This window comes from Stigmatopora nigra, chromosome 1 (assembly GCF_051989575.1).
Source record: "Stigmatopora nigra isolate UIUO_SnigA chromosome 1, RoL_Snig_1.1, whole genome shotgun sequence".
NCBI lineage: Eukaryota > Metazoa > Chordata > Actinopteri > Syngnathiformes > Syngnathidae > Stigmatopora > Stigmatopora nigra.
This window is the reverse complement of record NC_135508.1, coordinates 3,437,501-3,458,631: the sequence shown is the minus strand read 5'-3', so window position 1 is coordinate 3,458,631 and position 21,131 is coordinate 3,437,501. Positions and strand designations below refer to the sequence as shown.

At 35.0% G+C, this 21,131-nt stretch overlaps 1 protein-coding gene across 2 annotated transcripts in view; it reads right to left on the bottom strand.

Moving 5' to 3' along the window:
- The window catches only part of ajap1 (adherens junctions associated protein 1), a 38,175-nt gene that overhangs the window by 10,603 nt on the left and 6,441 nt on the right, over positions 1–21,131 (bottom strand). For both annotated transcript variants that reach the window (XM_077732462.1, XM_077732471.1), the window contains exon 2: positions 8,429–9,174. In XM_077732462.1, coding sequence (XP_077588588.1) covers positions 8,429–9,174 — 746 coding nt within the window. The remainder of the gene's footprint in view (positions 1–8,428; positions 9,175–21,131) is intronic.

Here is a 21,131-nt window from a genome sequence, read left to right as displayed (position 1 = left end):
TCTTGAGATACGAGTAGAATTTTGAGCAAATATTTATCTTGGTGTTTTTTCAGAACAGAAAAAACTAATTAGTTTTTAGTTCATTTCAAAGGGAAACATTCGTTTGAGTTACATTAATATCGACCTACGAGCTCAGTCCGGGAACGCATTGCGCTCGTATCTCGAGGTACCACTGTAATTTGATTTGAGATAAGACGACAAATTGTATCAAAATGTTCCCAATTTTAATAATATTAAACACATTTTACTTCTATTAAACCACTAGGTATTTGTAACTTTGTTAATAGATGACAAATTAGAACAAATAATTTCCAATCCAATATCCTGTCAGGCCAATCTATATGAGAAAAAAGTACGACTTATAGTCCAGAACATACAGTATTTATGACCATATCTCCTAAAATAAACTAATTAGTTTTTAGTTCATTTCAAAGGGAAACATTCATTTAAGTTCCAAGAAAATCAACATATGATCTCAGTCCCATAACACATTAAGCTCATATCTCAAGGTACCACTGTATATCCATTCATGTCCGCCTCACATCAAACCCAATTCCTTTAAATACACTCTAACCCACAACTAAAAAAAAAACTAAATGTTCTGTCTGAGTTTGCAGTTTCATATTTTCTGGATTATTCCGTCCCGTACGAGTAAGTGATGGAGCATTAAAGCTTATTGGACACAATGACACATTGCAGCAAGTGACAACATACTTCAAAAGGAGAAAGAAAAGAGTTGTCATGATGAAAAGGCCTCTTGTGGCCTTATGCATCTCACCTCTCCATCAAGCGGCTGTCTAATGGGACGGATCCAAGCCAATTTGTCTTTGGGAAAGCTCAAAAAAGGAAGTGCCGTTAAGTCATTTTCCAAAAGCTGCTTGGCTGGCTAGCCTTCTCTCTTCTCTCTCTCTTTCGCCCAAGTCAACCTTGGATGAATGATATCTACACTTGGCACTAGAAAGCTTTAACTTTCCAGCTGTATTCGGGGGTCGCTCGCCATAGAAAAGGCAGATTAACTTCTGACATTTCTGTCATTTGCATTTCCTTTTTTTGGCAAGTGACTAACATCAAGGCCTTGGACAATTAGAAAAGAACATCTGTCTAACCCAGCGGGTGGCAAACAAACGACCCGCGGGCCGGATCCGGCGTGTCTGGTGGTTTGGTACGGCCCGGAGAAGAAAGCTGCATTGTATAAAAAAATACGAATGTTCTTTAGAAATTGTAGTTCTTGTATTATCCGCTAGGGGCGCAGTGTTTTAGTACGTGCAGACAACATGAATTGACATTTGTTTATGTTCTTATGTTATTCTCTTGTTCATAATATATTGTTCATAATGTAAAAGGAAAATTCTGTTAATAAATATTTTGATAATTTACTCATTTTTTTGCAATAATTATTAGTATTAGTGAGTAATAGAAAAGAAAAAAAAGTGGGCTTATTGTTAGTTCTATGTCATTTTGCAATGAGTTTACTGGTCCGGCCCACTTGATCTCAAATTAAACTGGTTTCGGCCCGCAGACCAAAGGGAGTTTGACACCCCTGGTCAAACCTCAGCATTAATATAGCGACCCCCCCCCCCCCCCCCCCCCGACCTTCATCAATGGATGAAATTCCTTAAAAGACTGACAACTGACAACTATATGGATGGCTAGGTTAGAAAAGGCCATTCCCACAAAATATATTTGTTTTGCATACCTTTAAACCTCAGCCAAATGTTCGCCTTATTTATGATTGCAATTCCCCTTATTAAGCGATTAAAAAATGTACAAATGCAACATGGCACATATTTACTCACATAAAGTGCAATTAAAAGTATAAAATTATCTCCAAAGTGGACAGGGTGCCCAATTAGTATGCAGTAAATTCAATGTTCTGTAGATGTCGCTGTATGAGGCTGACAGTGCATTGCTTGCTGCCGCGCTATATTTATATAGTGAAAAGGTGGAAGTGCGAAAGAGGAATACTATGTCTACTACCAGTGACCGAGATGATCTGGATTAGAGCCGAAATGGCTAAAACGAGATCAGTTTTACAAAAATGTACTTTAAAAAATCCCGTACAAAAGTTGTTATACGGCGTACACAATTTGAAATGATTAGAAAACGTATAAAATACGGGAAAAATTTGACAGGTATGATAATCGTAAAAGATAGAAAGGGGGAACAGAATCAAGATCTGTATCTGAAATTCGATTCATTATGTATTAAATTCAAGATTCTGTAGATGGCGCTGTATGACCCTGACAGTTTGACTGTCTGGGTACATTGCTTGCTGACGCGCTACATTTAAATAATGAAAAGCCGGATCATTTCATGCTTAAAACAAGACAATATTAGCAGTCGACGATGATGTTTTCATCTGCTACCAGTGACGAGACGATCTGGATTAGAGCCGAAATGGGTAAAACGAGATCGGTTTTACAAAAACGTACTTAAAAAAAAAATCCTGTACAAAAGTTGTTATATGGCCCACACACAATTTGAAATGATCAAAAAACGTATAAAAATACAGGAAAATCATTGACAAGTTGACAAGTATATTTTTGTAGCAATAAAAGTACCTTGTATCATATATAATTTCCCAAAAATAATTGCCCCTATTGTTTTATTGACAAAAACTCCAATTTGCAAGGAATTAGGGTTATTATTTTGGTCATTTTACTAACCTCTAGCGCATCTTCCGGACTATAAATCTCCATTTTTTCATAGTTAAGCTGGGCTAGCGACTAATACTCAAGTGCGATTTATATGTTTTATTTTTCTGCTCCGACCACTGACAGTCTGTTAAGTTGTTTTGCACAGATTTTCACACTGTATTTTTTGGACGGCTGTTTGTTGAAATATAATAAGTCATTGCTAAGGCAAAGTCATTTTTACATTAAAAATTCAAGGTACACATTGCATTGGCATAAAATCCTCAATACCTTACAATTAATTACAATCCATACACATCCACAAGTACTAATAACTGTTTGTACAACCTTAATTCAAAGGAGTACCTAAAATAAATAAAGATGCTCAAATGATGACCTACATTAGGTTAAATTAGAAAGAGCAATACAATGGAATCGGGGTGGACAAAATAGCAAGTAAAACTCATTGTTGTTGAAAAATGACTTTTTTGTGGTCCCTTGCTCTGTAGATTTGTCAAATTGTCACCATGTAAAAAGGCAAAGAAGATGATACAGCTGATAAAGATGAAGGCTAAAGACCTCTAGGCGGCAAGCTTTGCCATCTCCACTAAAAGCGTCATGATTCCTTGATGTGAACGACAAAGGCGGCCCTTTGGCTTCTTAATTTAATAAAAGATCTGATATGAAACGTCATACAAGTGTTAAAAATTTGAAGGTAACCTACATAACTCACTACTATTGGCTGTACAACTTCAAATATCTATCTATTAAAAAAAAACAACAACAACAACAACAATTAAAGCATTTAACTTCCCACAGTTGGTGGAGATAGGCTCTAGCACCCCCGCAATCTTTGTCTGGATAAGCTTAATGGTAAATAATGAATGCGAGAAAACAACTAAATTCAAACTATCTCACAGAGAACTAATCAGTTATTTGATAGATTTATGTTAGGAAATATGGTCATAAATACTGTATTTTCTGGACTATAAGTCGTACTTTTTTTTTTTAATATATTGGCCAGGCCTACGACTAATACTCAAGTACAACTTGTTTTATTTGATCTCTATCTCTGACCACCCACGGCCTGTTATGTTGCTTTTTTGGCACTGATTATCTGTAAAATATTTTGGTGGCTGCGACTTATACTCCGATGAGACTTATACTCTGAAAAAGACGGTATTCCTATTTAGCTGTTGCAAATTATTTTCCAAAAAATACGATGACTATTTTTTTTCTTCGTTGGATTTTTTTTTGTACTCAGTGGTGACTGACAATTCAAAAATATGGTATCATTTTTTTCAAGAAAAAATGATACATTGTGTATTTTTTGGCTGTTGCGACTTATACTCAAGTGTGACTTGAAGTACGAAAAATACGATATACATTTTTTTCTTTTCATTATCGATTTTTTGGCTTTTTTTTTTACTTATACTAAGGTGTGACTTGTAGTGCAAAAAACTACAGTATCCAATACTATTTGGCTGTTGCGACTTATACTCAGATGAGACTTATTCTACAAAAAAAGACAGTATTCAATTTTTGCTATTGCGAATTATACTCAGGTTGTGACTTCTAGTCCAAAAAATATGGTATCAATTTTTTTCTTCTTTTCTTCATCGTGTATTTTTTGACTGTTGCGACTTATACTCAGGTGTGACTTGTAGTACGAAAAATATGGTATAGTTTTTTCTCTTCATTGTGTATTTTTTGGCTTTTGTGACTTATACTAAGCTGTACAAAAAAATACAGTATCCAATATTTGGCTGTTGCACCTTATACTCAGGTGAGACTTATACTACAAAAAAAGCCAGTATTCATTTTTTTGGATGTTGCTAATTATACTCATGGGTGACTTACAGTCCAAAAAATATGGTATCAATTTTTTTCTTATGTATTTTTTGGCTGATGTGACTTATACTCTGAAAACGACGGTATCCATATTTTGGCTGTAGCGACTTATACTCAGGTGTGACTTTCCATCCAAAAAATATGTATATACGTATATACGTGCATATATATATATATATATATATATATATATATATATATATATATATATATATATATATATATATATATATATATATATATATATATATATATATATATATATATATATATATATATATATATATATATATATATATATATATATATATATATGATAAAAGTATCTATTTTTTTCTCTTCATTGTATATTTTTTGGTTGTTGCGACTCAGGTGCGACTTATAGTCCGAAAAAAACACTACATGGAAAATTGTTCGTGAATTAAATGTCCTCTAGCTTTATTTTGACCATTAAGCAGGCATTTTTAGTGAAAGCCACTTAGAGCTAATGCTGAACACCCACGCAGCATTTGCTCAAAAACCTCTTGAATAATGTACTTCTCTTAAAAATCTTGAAATACAACCCGGATAAGATTCACTGAGACGTTAAATACCCTCATATAGACCCTGTAAATAAGACAAGTTCACCTCTGCCACCGCCAAAAACCTTGACGGGACAGGTGAGGGAAAGACTTCCTTCAAAAGGGGGACGACCGATCGTTAGGAATTGGCAATTAGCGTCGATGTCAAAGTGTCAATCTATCCAGATTTTCCACTGAGCCGCCCGCCAGGCAATCTAAAACAACGATTGAAGGACGAACAGCCAGCCGAGTGGCGCCCGAGTGAAGTGTAGGCTTGAAAAGATGTAGCAAAGGTTGAAGGAGAACTCGCAAACAATTGCTCGACAATGCCTGGCTCTCATTGTGAAAGGCGTCGCTGAATAATTTAGTCGGTCTGGATGGAAAATTCTCCAAAGGAGGCCAAAAAGGGCAAGCTGGGGGTAGATTGCAACGGCGAGGGTAGCATTTCTTCAAAGTCTATCCATGATTGTAGGTTAACATACTAGGTTTAAATGCAGTGTTCAAATTTTACTCCTGGGAAATGTAACTTTTTTTGTTTATGGTGTTTATTTAGCCATGGAAATAGAGATCATTGGTGTCAAACTGGTGGTTTTGGGGATATATCTGGTCCTGCTACGTTTTCTTGTGCGGCCTACAAAGGTAAATCATGTATGTTATGCCTTATCATTATGTTACAATAAGGCATACATTCAGATTATGTATGTATAGAAATTGTTTATTCTTAAAAAAAATAAACATTTTTAATACAAAATATTTTTTAATTAAAAAAAATATTTATTTAAAAAAATGTATGTTATATTAAAATATTGTTCAATTAAAATGATTGTTATCTTATATTTACTTAAAAAATATATTTTACATTGAAATATTTGTTTTTGTGGTTTACTTGTGGTTTTTAATCAAAAACAGTATTTTAAAAAATATGAACATTAAACATATCCAGTTTTCCACTTTTTTTAAAATACATTTTTAAAAGTTGTTAAAATTTACTTTCATTTTTTACATGAAAAAAAATATTCAAAGACAAAAAATGTATTTTTAACGTTTAATTAAACAAATTTGTCGTTGTTGTCAGTTTCTGATCAAAAACAGTATTTTAAAAAATGAATATTTAAATTTTTTATAGAATATTTCCAGTTTTCAATTTTTTTACTAAATAAAGACCATTTGTTAAAATCTACTGTTCCCTTTTTTCCCACATGAAAATAAGAAATTATTCTAAGATTAAAAGATATATTCAATGTTTTGAAATGAAAAATGCAATCATTTTTTTCTTTCAAAATATTTTAAGATTTCAACATCTTACTATCATTTACATTAATTATTTCCACAGGAGACTTTCTCAATCCCATCGTACAATTCTTCACTAACAAAAAAAGGCATTCATTCATTCATTGCTGTACCAAAACCTCCATAAAAAAATTGTAATTAAATTTGACGAAAATTGCTTACAAAATCCATTCTTTTACAAAAAAATAGCCACTGGTTTCTAAGTAACCCCCAATTATTCCCCTATCTAAATGTCAGAGGGGTTGTTTTTCACACTGAGGCGCTAAATACTCAATATTACATCCTTGACAACTATAAACACACAAGAGATAATTACGGTAATATTACATGCACGCTTATAAAGGGAGACAAAGCACATTAATGGCTTTCATTTGTGCTGACTGCTGACGTTATTCATGAGTCAGTTGGACTCACGCAGCTTATTTAGTGCAATGGTGAGTGCAGATACTGTAATCTCACACTTACTGAGAGCCTGACTAATTATGATAAGTACTTTTTTCACTAATCTGTAATGACAGGATCCTTATGTAAAGTTGCAAGACTTGAAAAAATATATATAGTATATATATTACCATATTTTCTTGCATATTGACCGCTTCTGCAAACCCTTAAAATTGCCTTAAAATCGTTGAATTTTACGATTTCTCTCGTATAAGCCGCCCTGATTCACATTTTTTTACCTCCATTTTCATGGTTTTAATAGGGAGTACAAATGTGTTACTTTGAAGGGAAAATCTTAAGAAAAATCTTCGAATGTGGTATTTCTGAGATATTTTCTAAATCAATTTCAGGATTGCATACTCCTAAAGATTGTTGATGTAGACAAGCTCAAAAAGGAAGTCATGTGAGCAGTACAACTAGCAAGTGTGTCCGTAGCGGTCTAGTTTGTCATCCCTAGGTAAGATGGCGGCGCCCTGAGCGAGCAATAGCTGCCACAAGTAAGTGAGTTTTTCATGTTTCATGTTTTTTTTCTTGAATTTTCTCCATAAACGTTAAAATAAATGTTGTTTATCTTTTCTATATTTTGAAATAAATGACCGTATCGGCCACATTGTCTTGCGTTATGGCGTTTCGTCTTCGTCAAGTCTAATTTATGCGCATATAAGCCGTACCCTTGATTCAGTCATCATTTATTTTAGCAACAAATACAGCGTATATGCGAAAAATGCGATATTAGAGAGTCCACTATAGCTTTCTCAAATAACATTCTATTCTATCTAATCAGTTGTATCTAAATTCAAGATTCTGTAGATGTCACTGTATGACGCTGACAGCTTGACTATGTGGGTACATTGCTTGCTAACGCGCTATATTTAGAGTGAAAAGGGCTGGCATGTGAAAGGGGAATGTGCATATCATGCTCAAAGCATGTCAACATTAGCAATCAGATTAGAGTCGAGATCAGTTTCACAAAAAAATAAACAAAAAAAACATTTTTCCCGTCAAAAAGTTGTTATATAGCGTACAAAATTTGAAATACCGTATTTCACGACTATAGGGCACACTTAAAGTCTTAAATTTTCTCCAAAATAGACAGTGCGCCTTATAATACAGTGCGCCTGTAAAACCAAAAACGAAAAACCACCACCGTCGGATATTAAAAAAACACGAACGCCTGAACTGAAACAATTCTGTTAAATATGCAGATCTTAGGTTAAAAAATCTTCCATCATATAGCTCCTCCCCCACCGCAAGATTTTATACCAAAAAATCCAAAACATCAACAATGGCTGGCTCTAGAGGTGACTGTAAAGTAGTGAGTGCTTCATACCTGGAAGTCAATAGCAATTAACCGTATTTTCACCACTATAAGGCGCACTTAAAAGTCTTACATTTTCTCCAAAATATACAGTGCGCCTTATAATACAGTGCGCCTTATATATAGAAAAAATGTCATTCATTGAGGGTGCGCCTTATAATGCGGATGCGCCTTATAGTCGTGAAAATACGGTAATTAAAAACACTTTTTAAAAAAATAAGTTGTTATACAGCATACACAATTTAAAACAACCAAAAAAAAAACTTCCAAATCAACAGGTATTTACTCCATTATATTCCATCCACAAACCAAGAAAATAACAATTTCTCTCTTACCTGACGTATCCCCGTATGGCTTTGGTGGCTTGACAGTATCCCCAAAGCTGTTAGGACCCTTGGTGGTACTCGATCTTTTAGGTTCTGGGGTAGTCACCATATTAAACGTCCTTTGGGATAGCTTTGTTGTAGTACTAGCGGTTCCAGTCACTGTAGTAGTCGCGGGCTTGGTGGGCAGGTTAACTTTGGAGTCGATTTTACTATTCTCATCAATACTATCTGGCCCTGTGGGTCCCCAGTCAATAAATCCGGCCACTGTGGTAGTCTGGCCCTCCTGAGACTTATCGATTGTCTCCCATTTGAGCTGCCGTTTAGCTCGAAGTAGCAACCTAGCTTGATTTCTTCTGTTCCCATTGGAAAAAGCAGTAGCAAATTGCGCTACCCCCGGATCGATCCCAGAGACCGCCGACCGGCAATCCTTACACGGTCGTTTGCGTGGAGGTTTCCGATGCTTTTGGCCGGCGACTTTTTGCCAGATCCCGGATTTATTGTCTTGGGTTGTTGGAGGTATAGAGTTTAAAAGCCTACGAGCCAAAGGGCTTACTGTCCTCCAATGGAGTTTGTTAGGTATGTCCCAGATGGGTTGTAGTCGAGGTTTGGAGCGAGGCACCGGTTTAGGCATGAGTTTGATTCCTAGACCTTGATTTAGGGGACTGCAGGCTGAGAAATCCAAGGTCATGTGGGTCACTGCTAGTAGAATCCACATCCGGTGACCCACACAGCTGCTTGGCCTCAAAGCAGATGGACTGATCATAAAAAGGAGACATTAAAAGAGAAGACATTTTAGATTTATGGAGTCACACCTTGCAAATTTGATGAGGGAGGTTCAATCGTCAATATTAACATCTGGGTTTGGACTCTAGTTAATCTCGAAGGCTAAGTTCTACTCAAAGATGGTTGATTGATTGAGGTGGGATGATAATTCATTTCACTTAAACCGATTTGAATGAAAGTACAGAAAATAATAGGAAAGATTACCGTATTTTTTACGACTATAAGGCGCACTTAAAAGTCTTAAATTTTCTCTAAAATAGACAGTGCGCCTTATATATGGAAAAAACAGAAAACAAAAAACAAAAAACCACCACTGTCGGATATTAAAAAAACACAAACGCCTGAACTGAAAGAATACTGTTAAATATGCAGATGCCATCTTAGTTTACAACATCTTCCATCATATAGCTCCTCCCCCACTGCAAGATTTTATACCAAAAAAATCCAAAACATCAACAATGGCTGGCTCTAGAGGTGACTGTGTAGTGAGTGAGTACTTCATACCTGGAAATCAATAGCAATTACCGTATTTTCACGACTATAAGACGCACTTAAAAGTCTTAGATTTTCTCCAAAATAGACAGTGCGCCTTATAATACAGTGCGCCTTATATATGGAAAAAAATGTCATTCATTGAGGGTGCGCCTTATAATGCGCTGCGCCTTATAGTCGTGAAAATACGGTAGATTGTAATTTTATGTTTTTACATCTGACTGTTGGGAATCTTTCAATTTACAGTTACGCCATGTTATTGTATGGTCTGCAATACATATTGGTAAACGTGATTTTAGGTGTAAAATTACACAGAAACACGCATACGATATGTTTTCATTTTAACAATTGTGAGCCGGTTTGGTGTTTACAATAATTTAATACCCACCAAAGCAAGGGTGTCAGACTCGGGTTGGTTCATGGGCGGCGTTAACGTCAACTTGATTTCATGTGGGCCGGACCATTTTAGATATAATTTTTTGATTTTTTTTATAAACGGATTAAAAGAACTGGATTAAAAACGCTGAATATTCAGTATTTTATAGATCTAAAACAATGTTAATTTGAGCTTTTTTTAAATATATTTTTAGATTTTGCAAGATCATTTTTAACCTAAAAACACTGAAAATTTGATTAACAAATTACAATTATTGATTTAAAAGGGTGAAAATCAGGAAATGTAATATACATCTATACTCTTCATTTTAAGTTGATCCGAAAACAGAAAGTCCGCACTCACACACAAAATGATGTGGCGGGTCAGGTTTGGCCCCCAGGCCGCCACTTTCACACCGGTGACAAAGGGGAAGCAAAAGATACTAAATGAAAAATGTTTTTTTTCTTGAATTTTATTCATTTATTTTAGCCGTTTTAAAATATTTTTAGATTTTACAAAAGGATTTTTAACTAAAAACAGAAAAAAATGATTAAAAAATGACAATTATTGATTAAAAAGAGGGAAAATCAGGAATTTTAATATACATCTATACCCTTCATTTTAATTTAATCTAAAACAGAAAGTCGGCACTCATGATTTACTTTCCCGGGCCACACAAAATGATGCAGTGGGCCAGATTTGGCCCCTGGGCCGCCACTTTGACACCTAACAACCTTTAGGGCAAATGATAAATGAACTGGCTACTTAAACTCTACCTATCATCCATGCAGTCTTCAAACAATTTCCATTCAAGGATGCATTCATTTTCTTAGAATCACCATTTCATAATCTTGCTCACTACTTTAAATTAGCTGGACAATTTTCTAAATACTTTTTCCCCACCTGTTATTGTTTCCGAATTATCACGAAACCTGCAAGCCACTTTAAAAGTTGGAGAGTAAGTAACACACAAACAAGATGGCTAATAATTTAGGATGGCAATTTAATAGAGCCATAAACTGTGATTGATGTGGTCATGACATAGCAGTAGCAAGGTCAACACATTATTGACAACTATAATTAGTATTTCAAGAACTTCAGCCCTGACCTCTACCAAGATCCTGGTAATCATCACACTGGAGGCAACTAGAGGCTAAATTAATGCAGCGCGTCACCATTTTTTTATGGCTTCTTATATGCTTTTCACACTGATGCTTCTGGCTGTGTCCAAAACAAAGCAAAGTCGAGTGGACTTTAAATGCAGTTTGAGTCAACTAAATCACATACATGTCAATGTATATACGTTTTTTGATCATTTCAAATTGTGTACTTCAAGGGTGTCGGACTCGGGTTGGTTCGCGGGTCGATTTAACGTCAACTTGATTTCACATGGGCTGGACCATTTTAGATATAATTTTTTGATTATTTTTTTTTATAAATGGATTAAAAGAACTGTATTAAAAGCCCTGAATATTTAGTTTTTTGTAGATCTAAAACAATGTTTATTTTAGCTTTTTTTTATATATATTTTTAGATTTTTAAAAATGATTTTTGAACTAAAATCACAGAAAAAATTGATTAAAAAATGACAATCCAAAACAATGTTTATTTTAGCAATTTTTAATATATTTTTAGATTTTACAAAATGATTTTTGAACTAAAAACACAGAAAAAATTGATTTAAAAATGACAATTATTGATTTAAAAGGGGGAAAGTCAGGAAATTTATTATACATTTATATCTATCATTTTAATTTGATCCTAAAACAGAAAGTCGGCAATCATGTTTTACTTTCCCGGGCCACAAAAAAAATGATGCAGCGGGCCAGATTTGGCCCCTGGACCCCAACTTTGACACATGTGGTGTCCGCCGTATAACAAATTTTGAACTGGAAAAAATGTTTTCAAAAAATTATGTTTTTTTTGTTGTAAAACTGATCTTGTCTTCCCCATTTCAGCCCTAATCCGTATCGTCTCTGTCAATGGTAGCACCCGTTTGCCTTTTCACTATATAAATATAGCGCGTCAGCTAGCAATGTACCCACACAGTCAAGCTGTCCCCATCCTACAGCGACATCTACAAAATCTTGAATTTACTGCATACACAAGGCGCACCGACTGATTGTGCGCCTCATCCACTTTGGAGAAAATTTTAGACTTTTAAATGTACCCTTTGTGAGTAAATATGTGCCGCGTTGCATCTGTACAGGGTTTTTTTTATTATTATTGTTTAATAAGGGGAATTGCAATCATTCATAAGGGGAACAATTGACTAAAGTTGACAGGTATGGAATCATTACCATTCATTCTATTAAAAAGCATTATATAAAAAAAAGGTAATCACCCAATTGTCACCCTCTGGCCCTATAACTTAAACTTCTCATAAAAAAATGATATATCTCGACTATTGTCATGGGTAAAGGGGGGGTTCTTGATCTTAAACCGGCCCATTTACTTTTGCCTACAGCCATCCGAACATGGAACTCTGTAGGTCAACAGTCATCACACATGATTAAGCTATATAGCAATGAACCAATAAGAACTACACATTCACTCATTTTCAGCACTGCAGTACTGTAAATTTGAGTTTTCCATGCAGTAGCACTATTTTCCGAGTTTAATGACTAGTAGATAGCTTGGCGTGTCCTGGATCTGACGATACGTACATTTAACGATGCATTTCTATACATTTTTATTCATATACAGTGTTCCCTCGCTTATCGCGGTTAATGAGGACCGGGACCCCCCGCAATAAGTGCGTTTCCGCGAAGTAGGCGTGCCCCTTCAAAAATGCTTAAAGAAACGTGTAACACGTGCACAAAAGCACCAGCAAGCAAAAATATCATAGTAGTCCGGATGGAGGATCTTCTGCAGTTTTTTTGCACGTAAGAAACATTGTTATTGGGAGTTGTGAACATTGTTTTTTGGGGTGGTGAAGATGTGCCATGACGTCATCAATGCGATTCCTGAACTCTCACCATGTTATTGACCATTTCTTTGGCCTTTTTTGATGCAATTACTACTAATTCTTATTGAATATTTTGTTTCCACCTCTTGTAAAATGATGTAATTTATCATTTTAACTTAATATCTTTACATTTTTTATTTTTTTTTTTCCTGAAAAAAATCTGTGAAGCTCTGAGTCCGCGATAGCTGAAGCGCGAAGTAGCGAGGGAACACTGTATATAAATATAATTGTATAAAATTGTAATATAATCATGAAAGAGGCAAAACACCATAGAAACTTATACTTTAGAAGACCTTTAAGAAAGAATTCTTCTACAAAAAAAGGTCAAATACATCTACCAAACATGGCCTGTTTGACTGAAAGCCAAGTAGATAAGTAACAGCAGTGTCATGTCTTTGTTTCATTTTTTATGAGAAGACTGGCATGAACCAGTTTCCGTAAGAGTCTTTTCAATCCCCAAATGAGGATACTAAAAAGCTGTTTTTGTCAGTTTGTCCCTAACAAGACAAAAAGTCAAAACCCATTAGCCCTAGGCGGAACATTGTCATACCTGTCAAAATGCTACCTTTATTAATTAATGCAATTCCCCTTTATTAAGCAATAATAAACTGTACAAATGCAACATGGCACATATTTATTCACATAGGGTGCACTTTAATGTCTAAAATTTTGGACAAAGTGTATGCACTAAGTTAAAGATTCGGTAGATGTCGCTGTATGACGCTGATAGCTTGACTGTTTGGGTACATTGCTTGCTGACACGCTATATTTATATAGTGAAAAGCCAAAATGGGTAAAATGAGATCGGTTTTACAAAAATCATACTAAAAATAATCCTGTACAAAAGTTGTTATGCGGCATACAAAAAAATAGGGTAAAATGAAAGCGATTTTACAAAAAATGCACAAAAAAATCCTGTACAAAAGTTGTCAACTTGATTTCACGTGGGCCGGACCTTGTTAGATATAATATTTAATTTTTTTAAATAAATGTATTAAAACTGGATTAAAAGACCCGAGTATTCCGTTTTTTACAGATCTAAAACAATGTTTATTTTATATTTTTTAAAATATATTTTTAGATTTTACAAAATATTTTTTAACTAAAAACAGAAAAAATGATTAAAAATTGCTATTATTAATTTAAAAAGGGGAAAATCAGAAAATATAATATACATTTATACTCTTCATTTTAATTTAATCCTAAAACAAAAAGTCGGCACTCATCACTTACTTTCTTGGGCCACACAAAATGATGCGGCGGGCCAGATTTGGCCCCCGGGCCGCCACTTTGACACCTGTTATACAGCATACACAATTTGAAAACATAAAATACGGGAAAAACGTATAAGTTGATAAGTATGCATTCTTAACGTACTTGCCCAGTCCCAAAAAACCTAAAATACTCCAAAAATAGTGTATTGGGGGTTTCAATGCATTTATATGACATTTTACAGCAAAAAAAACCTGATTATAAAATAGTTCTCTTCTCCTAATTAATAATATTACAACCACTGCACATCTTGGTTAGATGGCTCAATTTCTTCCGAATCTTTCAAAACAACTTCCCATTCAACAAGTCTAAAAAGAAGAAGAAAACATCGAATATTTTGACACCACACGGTGAAAATATCATTTGCAAATATTCCGCACAGATGGCAGATAAAGACTGGTATTAGCGATGTGATCATGGCAGATTGCTTTTCTGATGAAAAACGGTGCCTGGTGCCCTATTTTAGGAGGACATGCTCCATCACAACATCATTACCAACTTAAGTACAAAGTTAAGCTTAAACACCATACTCGGAAATCCCTTTAGTGCCCGTTTTGTCGTTTCCTAGATTCACGGTCACAAAAAATATGGCTGTCTAGGCACCCTCTGTAGGCCTAATGGCAGATGGGTTTTCATTTTGAAGATAAATGAGGTATTTAACATCGCAGAATTTGTTTATTTGTCATAGGAAAGAAACCAAAATGGATGTTTAACTTGACTATTGGGTACATTATCGATAAATTGAGCCCCATTTATTCATTAAACAACAACAAACTTGTCTGAAAATTTGCATTACATGAAAACTTTGAGTCATATTAGACACAGGGGTGTGGAATATGCTGCCCGGGGGCCGGAAGTGGCCCGGTAGGGAGTCAGATCCGGTCCAAGGGATTGTTCTTCAATGGCAACTAATGAGAATTGCATTGCAGTATAGGAAAGGGTGTCAGACTCGGGTTGGTTCGCGGGGTGCTTTAACGTCAACTTGATTTCATGTGGGCTGGGCCATTTTTTGATATAATATTTAGATTTTTTTATATATATAAATGGATTAAATGAACTGGATTAAAGGGCCTGAATATTCAGTTTTTTATAGATCTAAAACAATGTTTATTTTAGCTTTTTTTAAATATATTTTTAGATTTAACAAAATGCTTTTTTAACTAAAAACACTGAAAAATCGATTAAAAAAATCACATATTTATTTAAAAGGTGGAAATCAGGAAATGTAATATACATCTATACTCCTAATTTTAATTTGATCTAAAACAGAAAGTCGGCACTCATGATTTACTTTCTCGGGCCACACAAAATGATGCGGTGGGCCAGATTTGGCCCCTGAGCCGCCACTTTGACACTTGTGATCTAAACATGCAAAATGGACAATAACAAAAATATCAAAATTTAGTTTGTCATTAGATATTATTTGCCAAATATCTGGCATTTTTCTTATTAAAATAAAAACCAAAAATAAACTTGTTAATGTAGTAATAATAACAGGCATATTTTAGCGTGATAGATGACTGGAACCTAAAAAAAAAAATAATTATATATTTTTTAAAAACACAAAAAGCTGTTGGTGATCATAGAGAGAGAGAAGAAAAAAATCACACTTGAATATTAGTCGCAAATAATGAAAAAATGGCGACTTATACTCCGTAAAATACGCTAATTGTAACCACATTTCCACAAAAGTCTATCTATCTCCTCCCCTTCTTCAAAATAAAGTCCACATTTACATTTTCCATTCTCTAAATAATCATTCATTACACTTTGAGTCCTTCTTTTATGTCACGTAAGATCCGGTAAACAATTATCTTTGCCGCTAATTAGATATGGCGGCTAATTATTGTCTAGCGCACTGTATCCTTGGCCCACTTCTACTGTCGGGAATCCCACTGTGATCACTTGTGTGAAGCCATGTGGGTCTTAATTAGAAGTTCTCTTCTTGCATTTGCAGAATGGAATGCTTCAATAAGGTGGTCTTCCCACCTGGGGAAGGTGAAAAAGTCTTTTTTTTTTAATCGTATTGCTCGCTTCCCAAGGCTGTCGCCGGTAGAAATGTTATCAGCGGGGGTCTTGACAGCCCTCGCCACTGAGTACACATCATTTTATAAGTCACACAGACATTGAAAGGTCTCTTGGTGAAGGTGACTTCAATCCAATGGGAAAGGTGAGGAGATTTTATTTGAAAGACAGGATTTAAACCAAGGGTTAGACCAGATCCGTTTATTTTTAAAGTTAACTTAATGGGCGCCATTGACGATGGTAGATGTCTGATCCGTTTTGATTGGAACAAATGTCCGTTTGTCTCTTCTAGTCAAAAAGGATTGGACGTCGAGTATCTTCAATGGCAGTGAAAGTTTAGTCAGTTGATGATATTTCATACAAACATAGTAGAAGGTATTAAAGCAACTTTATTACTATATAAGCAGATATATAGCAAATAACAGCTAATGAGAAACTGACTATTTGTCCACTGATATTTTTGTTATTGTCCATTTTGTATGTTTAGAGCACAGGTGTCAAAGTGGCGGCCCGGGGGCCAAATCTGGCCCGACGCATCATTTTGTGTGGCCCGGGAAAGTAATTCATGAGTGCAGATTTTCTGTTTTAGGATGAAATTGAAATGAAGAGTATAGATAGATGTATATTAAATTTCCGGATTTTAAACTCTTTTTAAATCAATAATTGTAATTTTTAATCAAATTTTCTGTGTTTTTAGTTCAAAAATCCTTTTGTAAAATCGAAAAATATATTTAAAAAAAAGTTAAAATAAACATTTTTTTAGATCGATAAAAAACAGAATATTCACGGATTTTAATCCAGTCCTTTTAATCTATTTATTTAAAAAAATCTAAATATTATATCTAAAACAGTCCAGCCCACATGAAATCATTTTTTTTAAAGTTGGAAATGTTGGTGGCAAGTATTCGAGTAGGAATTGAAGCCACTACAAATGATTATTTTTGTGATTATACACATACAAAGAACCTGTTATTACTGTTATGTTATTTTTAATGATGTACATTTTTCATTGTTTTTCAATAAAGTCCATGTTTGCAAAATTAACTAGCTTAAAGTTGATTTTAATGTCGAATAAAAAAAGAACAATCGTGCCCCGTTTTTTTAGGGTTGTGTAGAACCAAAATAAAATTGCAAACAAATTATTTTTTACATAAATAAACATACAGCAAATAAACCTGGTCAATAAACTGAACAATTTTAGCTGTGATTTGTTGGATATTTGCTTCTTTATACTATATTTTGTTTCAATCAAGTGCCTGGTGCCTGCCATTGCTCGTTCAGGGCGCCGCTATCTTACCTAGCATGACAAACTAGGTGTACTGCTCACATGACTTCCTTTTCAGAATGTGCAAACCAGCAGACGATCCTTCCGATTCATACAGTATCTCAGAAATACCACGTGCGATGATTTTTCTTAAGATTTTCCCTTCAAAGTAACACATTTGTACTCCCTAATAAAACCATGAATATGGAGGTGAAAAAATTGTGAATTAGGGGGCGGCTTATATGCGAGAAATTGTAAAATTCAACGATTTTAAGGCAATTTTAAGGATGTGGCTTATACGAGAAAGCGGCTAATATGCGAGAAAATGTAAAATTCAGCCATTTTAAGGCAATGTTAAGGGTACGGTTTATACACGGAGGCGACTTATATGCAAGAAAATGTAAAATTCAACCATTTTAAGGCAATTTTAAGGGTGCGGCTTATACATGGAGGCGACTTATATGCGAGAAAATACGGTATAACTCAGTTTATCCCGATAGTTGCATTGCTCTATTGTGAAAATTCTAAAGATTCATACAGGCAGAATACAGGAACACTAAAGTTCTCCTATTAAGGCTTTTTTTTTTTTACATGGTGCTTTTATATATTCCACTTTCCCTAATTCTGCCAGCCTGGAGGACAAGAATTTCACACTGGGGAGAAGACTTAAAATAGACGGATAGAAACATGCATTTATATGACCTAAAGAGAGCAACACAGATTGTTGCAAAAAGAAAAGCCAGTCCGAACAAGGAGCTGTGCAGCCATTTTTTTGCCCTCCGGGGGGGCCGGAGTGTTGGATTGTCTGATAACATCCAGGCCATGGAAGAAGGGCACTTTCCCTTTCACAGCTCGTTGTGAGGGGAGACAAGGAAGCTACTGGCAAAGAGAGAGATGGATTTGACTGCTTCATCAAATTATAACAATGGCGTGCCTAGGATTAATACAGGAAGGAATATAGAGGCATATAAATACAGAAATGCATACTTGTTAACTTGTACCCTTTTCCTGTGTGTTATATGTTTTGTCATTAGAAATTGTAGCAACTTTTGTATGGGAAAAAATGGTTTTTTTTAAGTATTTTTTTTATAAAACTGATCTTGGTGACTGGGTGAATTTAAAACAAAATTAGAAGTTTAGTGTAAGGTTAGATCTAACTATTTTTTAGTGTGTCTGCATTGTAATCCAAGTTTAACTTTGTTCATGTTATGTTACGAGCATGTTGCCATCCAAAAAGTCCCGCCCCCTTATCTGTCTGTCTTTTTCCCCTTCGCAAAATCTGTCAAATTTTAATAATATTAAACACATTTTAGTAGTATTAAACCACTAGTTATTTGTTACTTTGTTAATAGATGGCGAATTACAACAAATAAAAAACAATTTCCAATCCGATATCCTGTTTTTGGGTGTTTTTTCAGAGGGTTTGAACGAATTAATTGGTTTTTAGTTCATTTTTATGAGAAATGTTCGTTTGAGTTAAGAGAAAATCGACATACAAGCTCATATCTCGAGGTAACACTAATTTGATTTGAGATAAGATGACAAATTGTATCAAAATGTTCCCCATTTTAATAATATTAAACACATCTTAATACTACCAAACCACTAGTTATTTGTCACGTTGTTAATAGATGGCAAATTAGAACAAACAAAACTGATTTTCCAATCCAGTATACGTTTTTTTTTTTTTTTTTTTAGAGGGTTGGAATGAATTAATTTTTTTTTTAGTTTAATTCTACGGGAAATGTTTGTTTGAGTTACTAGAAAATCGACATATGAGCTCAGTCAAGGAACGCCTTAAGCTCATATCTCGAGGTAACACTGTAATTTAATTTGAGATGAGATGACAAATTATATCAAAATGTTCCCATCTTCCTGTCACAATGTTTCCCGGAACGCACTAAGCTCGTATCTCGAGGTACCACTGTAATTTAATTTGAGATAAGATGACAAATTGTATCAAAATATTCCCATCCTTCTGCCACGATGGTTTTCCTTCTTTCTCCAAAAAATGACAGCTCAATACCCATAAACACAACTGCAGGTGCAATTGTTCTGTCCATCAACATCAAAGACACGTTGACAACCTGACATTTACCGTGATGCCTTGATTGCAAAGACCTTTTTTAAGAGTAAAAGCCCTCCATTGCATCTGTGGTGATGAACCCTGGTGGCCATTTTGAGCATTGCAGCTCAGCTTGAGTGAATTTCGGGTTTCCAAACCAAAATTTTTCTCGTTCAGACCAGAAAAAATAGCGAATAGCCGAGACATATTGATTTTATGATAGAAATACTTTTTACGATACAATGTTACAGCAGGGAATGCCTTGATAAACGTGCTTTCTTAAAGTTTCCCAAGCTTTGGGTCACTCTAAAACAGGCTTTCAAATCTCCAAATAATATCTAAGATTGGAACTATAGTTCATAGACGACAATAAATGTTTCTGGTCAGAGCTAATGTTATAGAGCCATTTCCATGCTGGATATGGAAAAAATGCATTCCTGCTTAGGACTAAAATAACTCTGTAAATCGTCTATTCCTTGAAATGCGGCTACGTCGGCAATAACAAATTTGGACAGGAGTTCCTTTGTCTTGCCTCTGTATTGTGTGTTGGGACTGATTCAGATTAGGCTAAACAACAATTACAACATCTTTTCACCACTGATTTTTTTTGGGAGTTGACATTAAACTGAACTGTTACAAAAGTATCGGTAAGCTAAAACGATCCAATGTATACAAAAGCTGCATAATAACATACATGCACTATACATGTCAACTTATACGTTTTTCCTGTATTTTATACAGTTTTTGATCATTTCAAATTGTGTACGCCGTATAAGAATTTTGTATGGGATTTTCTTAAGTATTTTTTTTGTAAAACTGATCTTGTTTGATAAATTTCGGCTCTAATCCGGATCGTATCGGTCACTGGTAGCATATGAAAACGTCATGGTCGACTGCTAATATTGTCATGCTCACCTTTTCACTATATAAATATAGCGAGTAAGCAAGCAATGTACCCAAACAGTCAAGCTGTCAGCGTCATACAGCGACACCTACAGAATCTTGAAGTTAGTGCACCTACTGATTGAGCACCCCATCCACTTTGGAGGAAATTTTAGATTTTTAAGTGCACCCTATGTGAGTAAATATGTGCCATGTTGCATTTATACGGTTTTTACTAACTTTATAAGAGGAATTTCAATCATTAATAAAGGGAGAAGTTGGCCAAGGTTGCCAGATATGATGCAGTATTTTTTTGTTCAAATGTAAAATCTCTTTAATTTAGTCATTTTCCGAACTTATTATCCTCACTAGAGCCTCAGTGGTGCTGGAGCCTATCCCAACGGGGGACACCTTGGCACAGGTGGCCAGCATATCACCAGCAAGCAGACAACAATTCACACTCACATTCATATCTAGGGACAGTTTAGAGCAGGGGTGTCAAACATAAGGCCGGTGGGCCGGATCCGGCCCGTCTGGTGGTTTGGTACGGCCCGGGGAAGAAAGCTGCATTGTATTAAAAAAAAT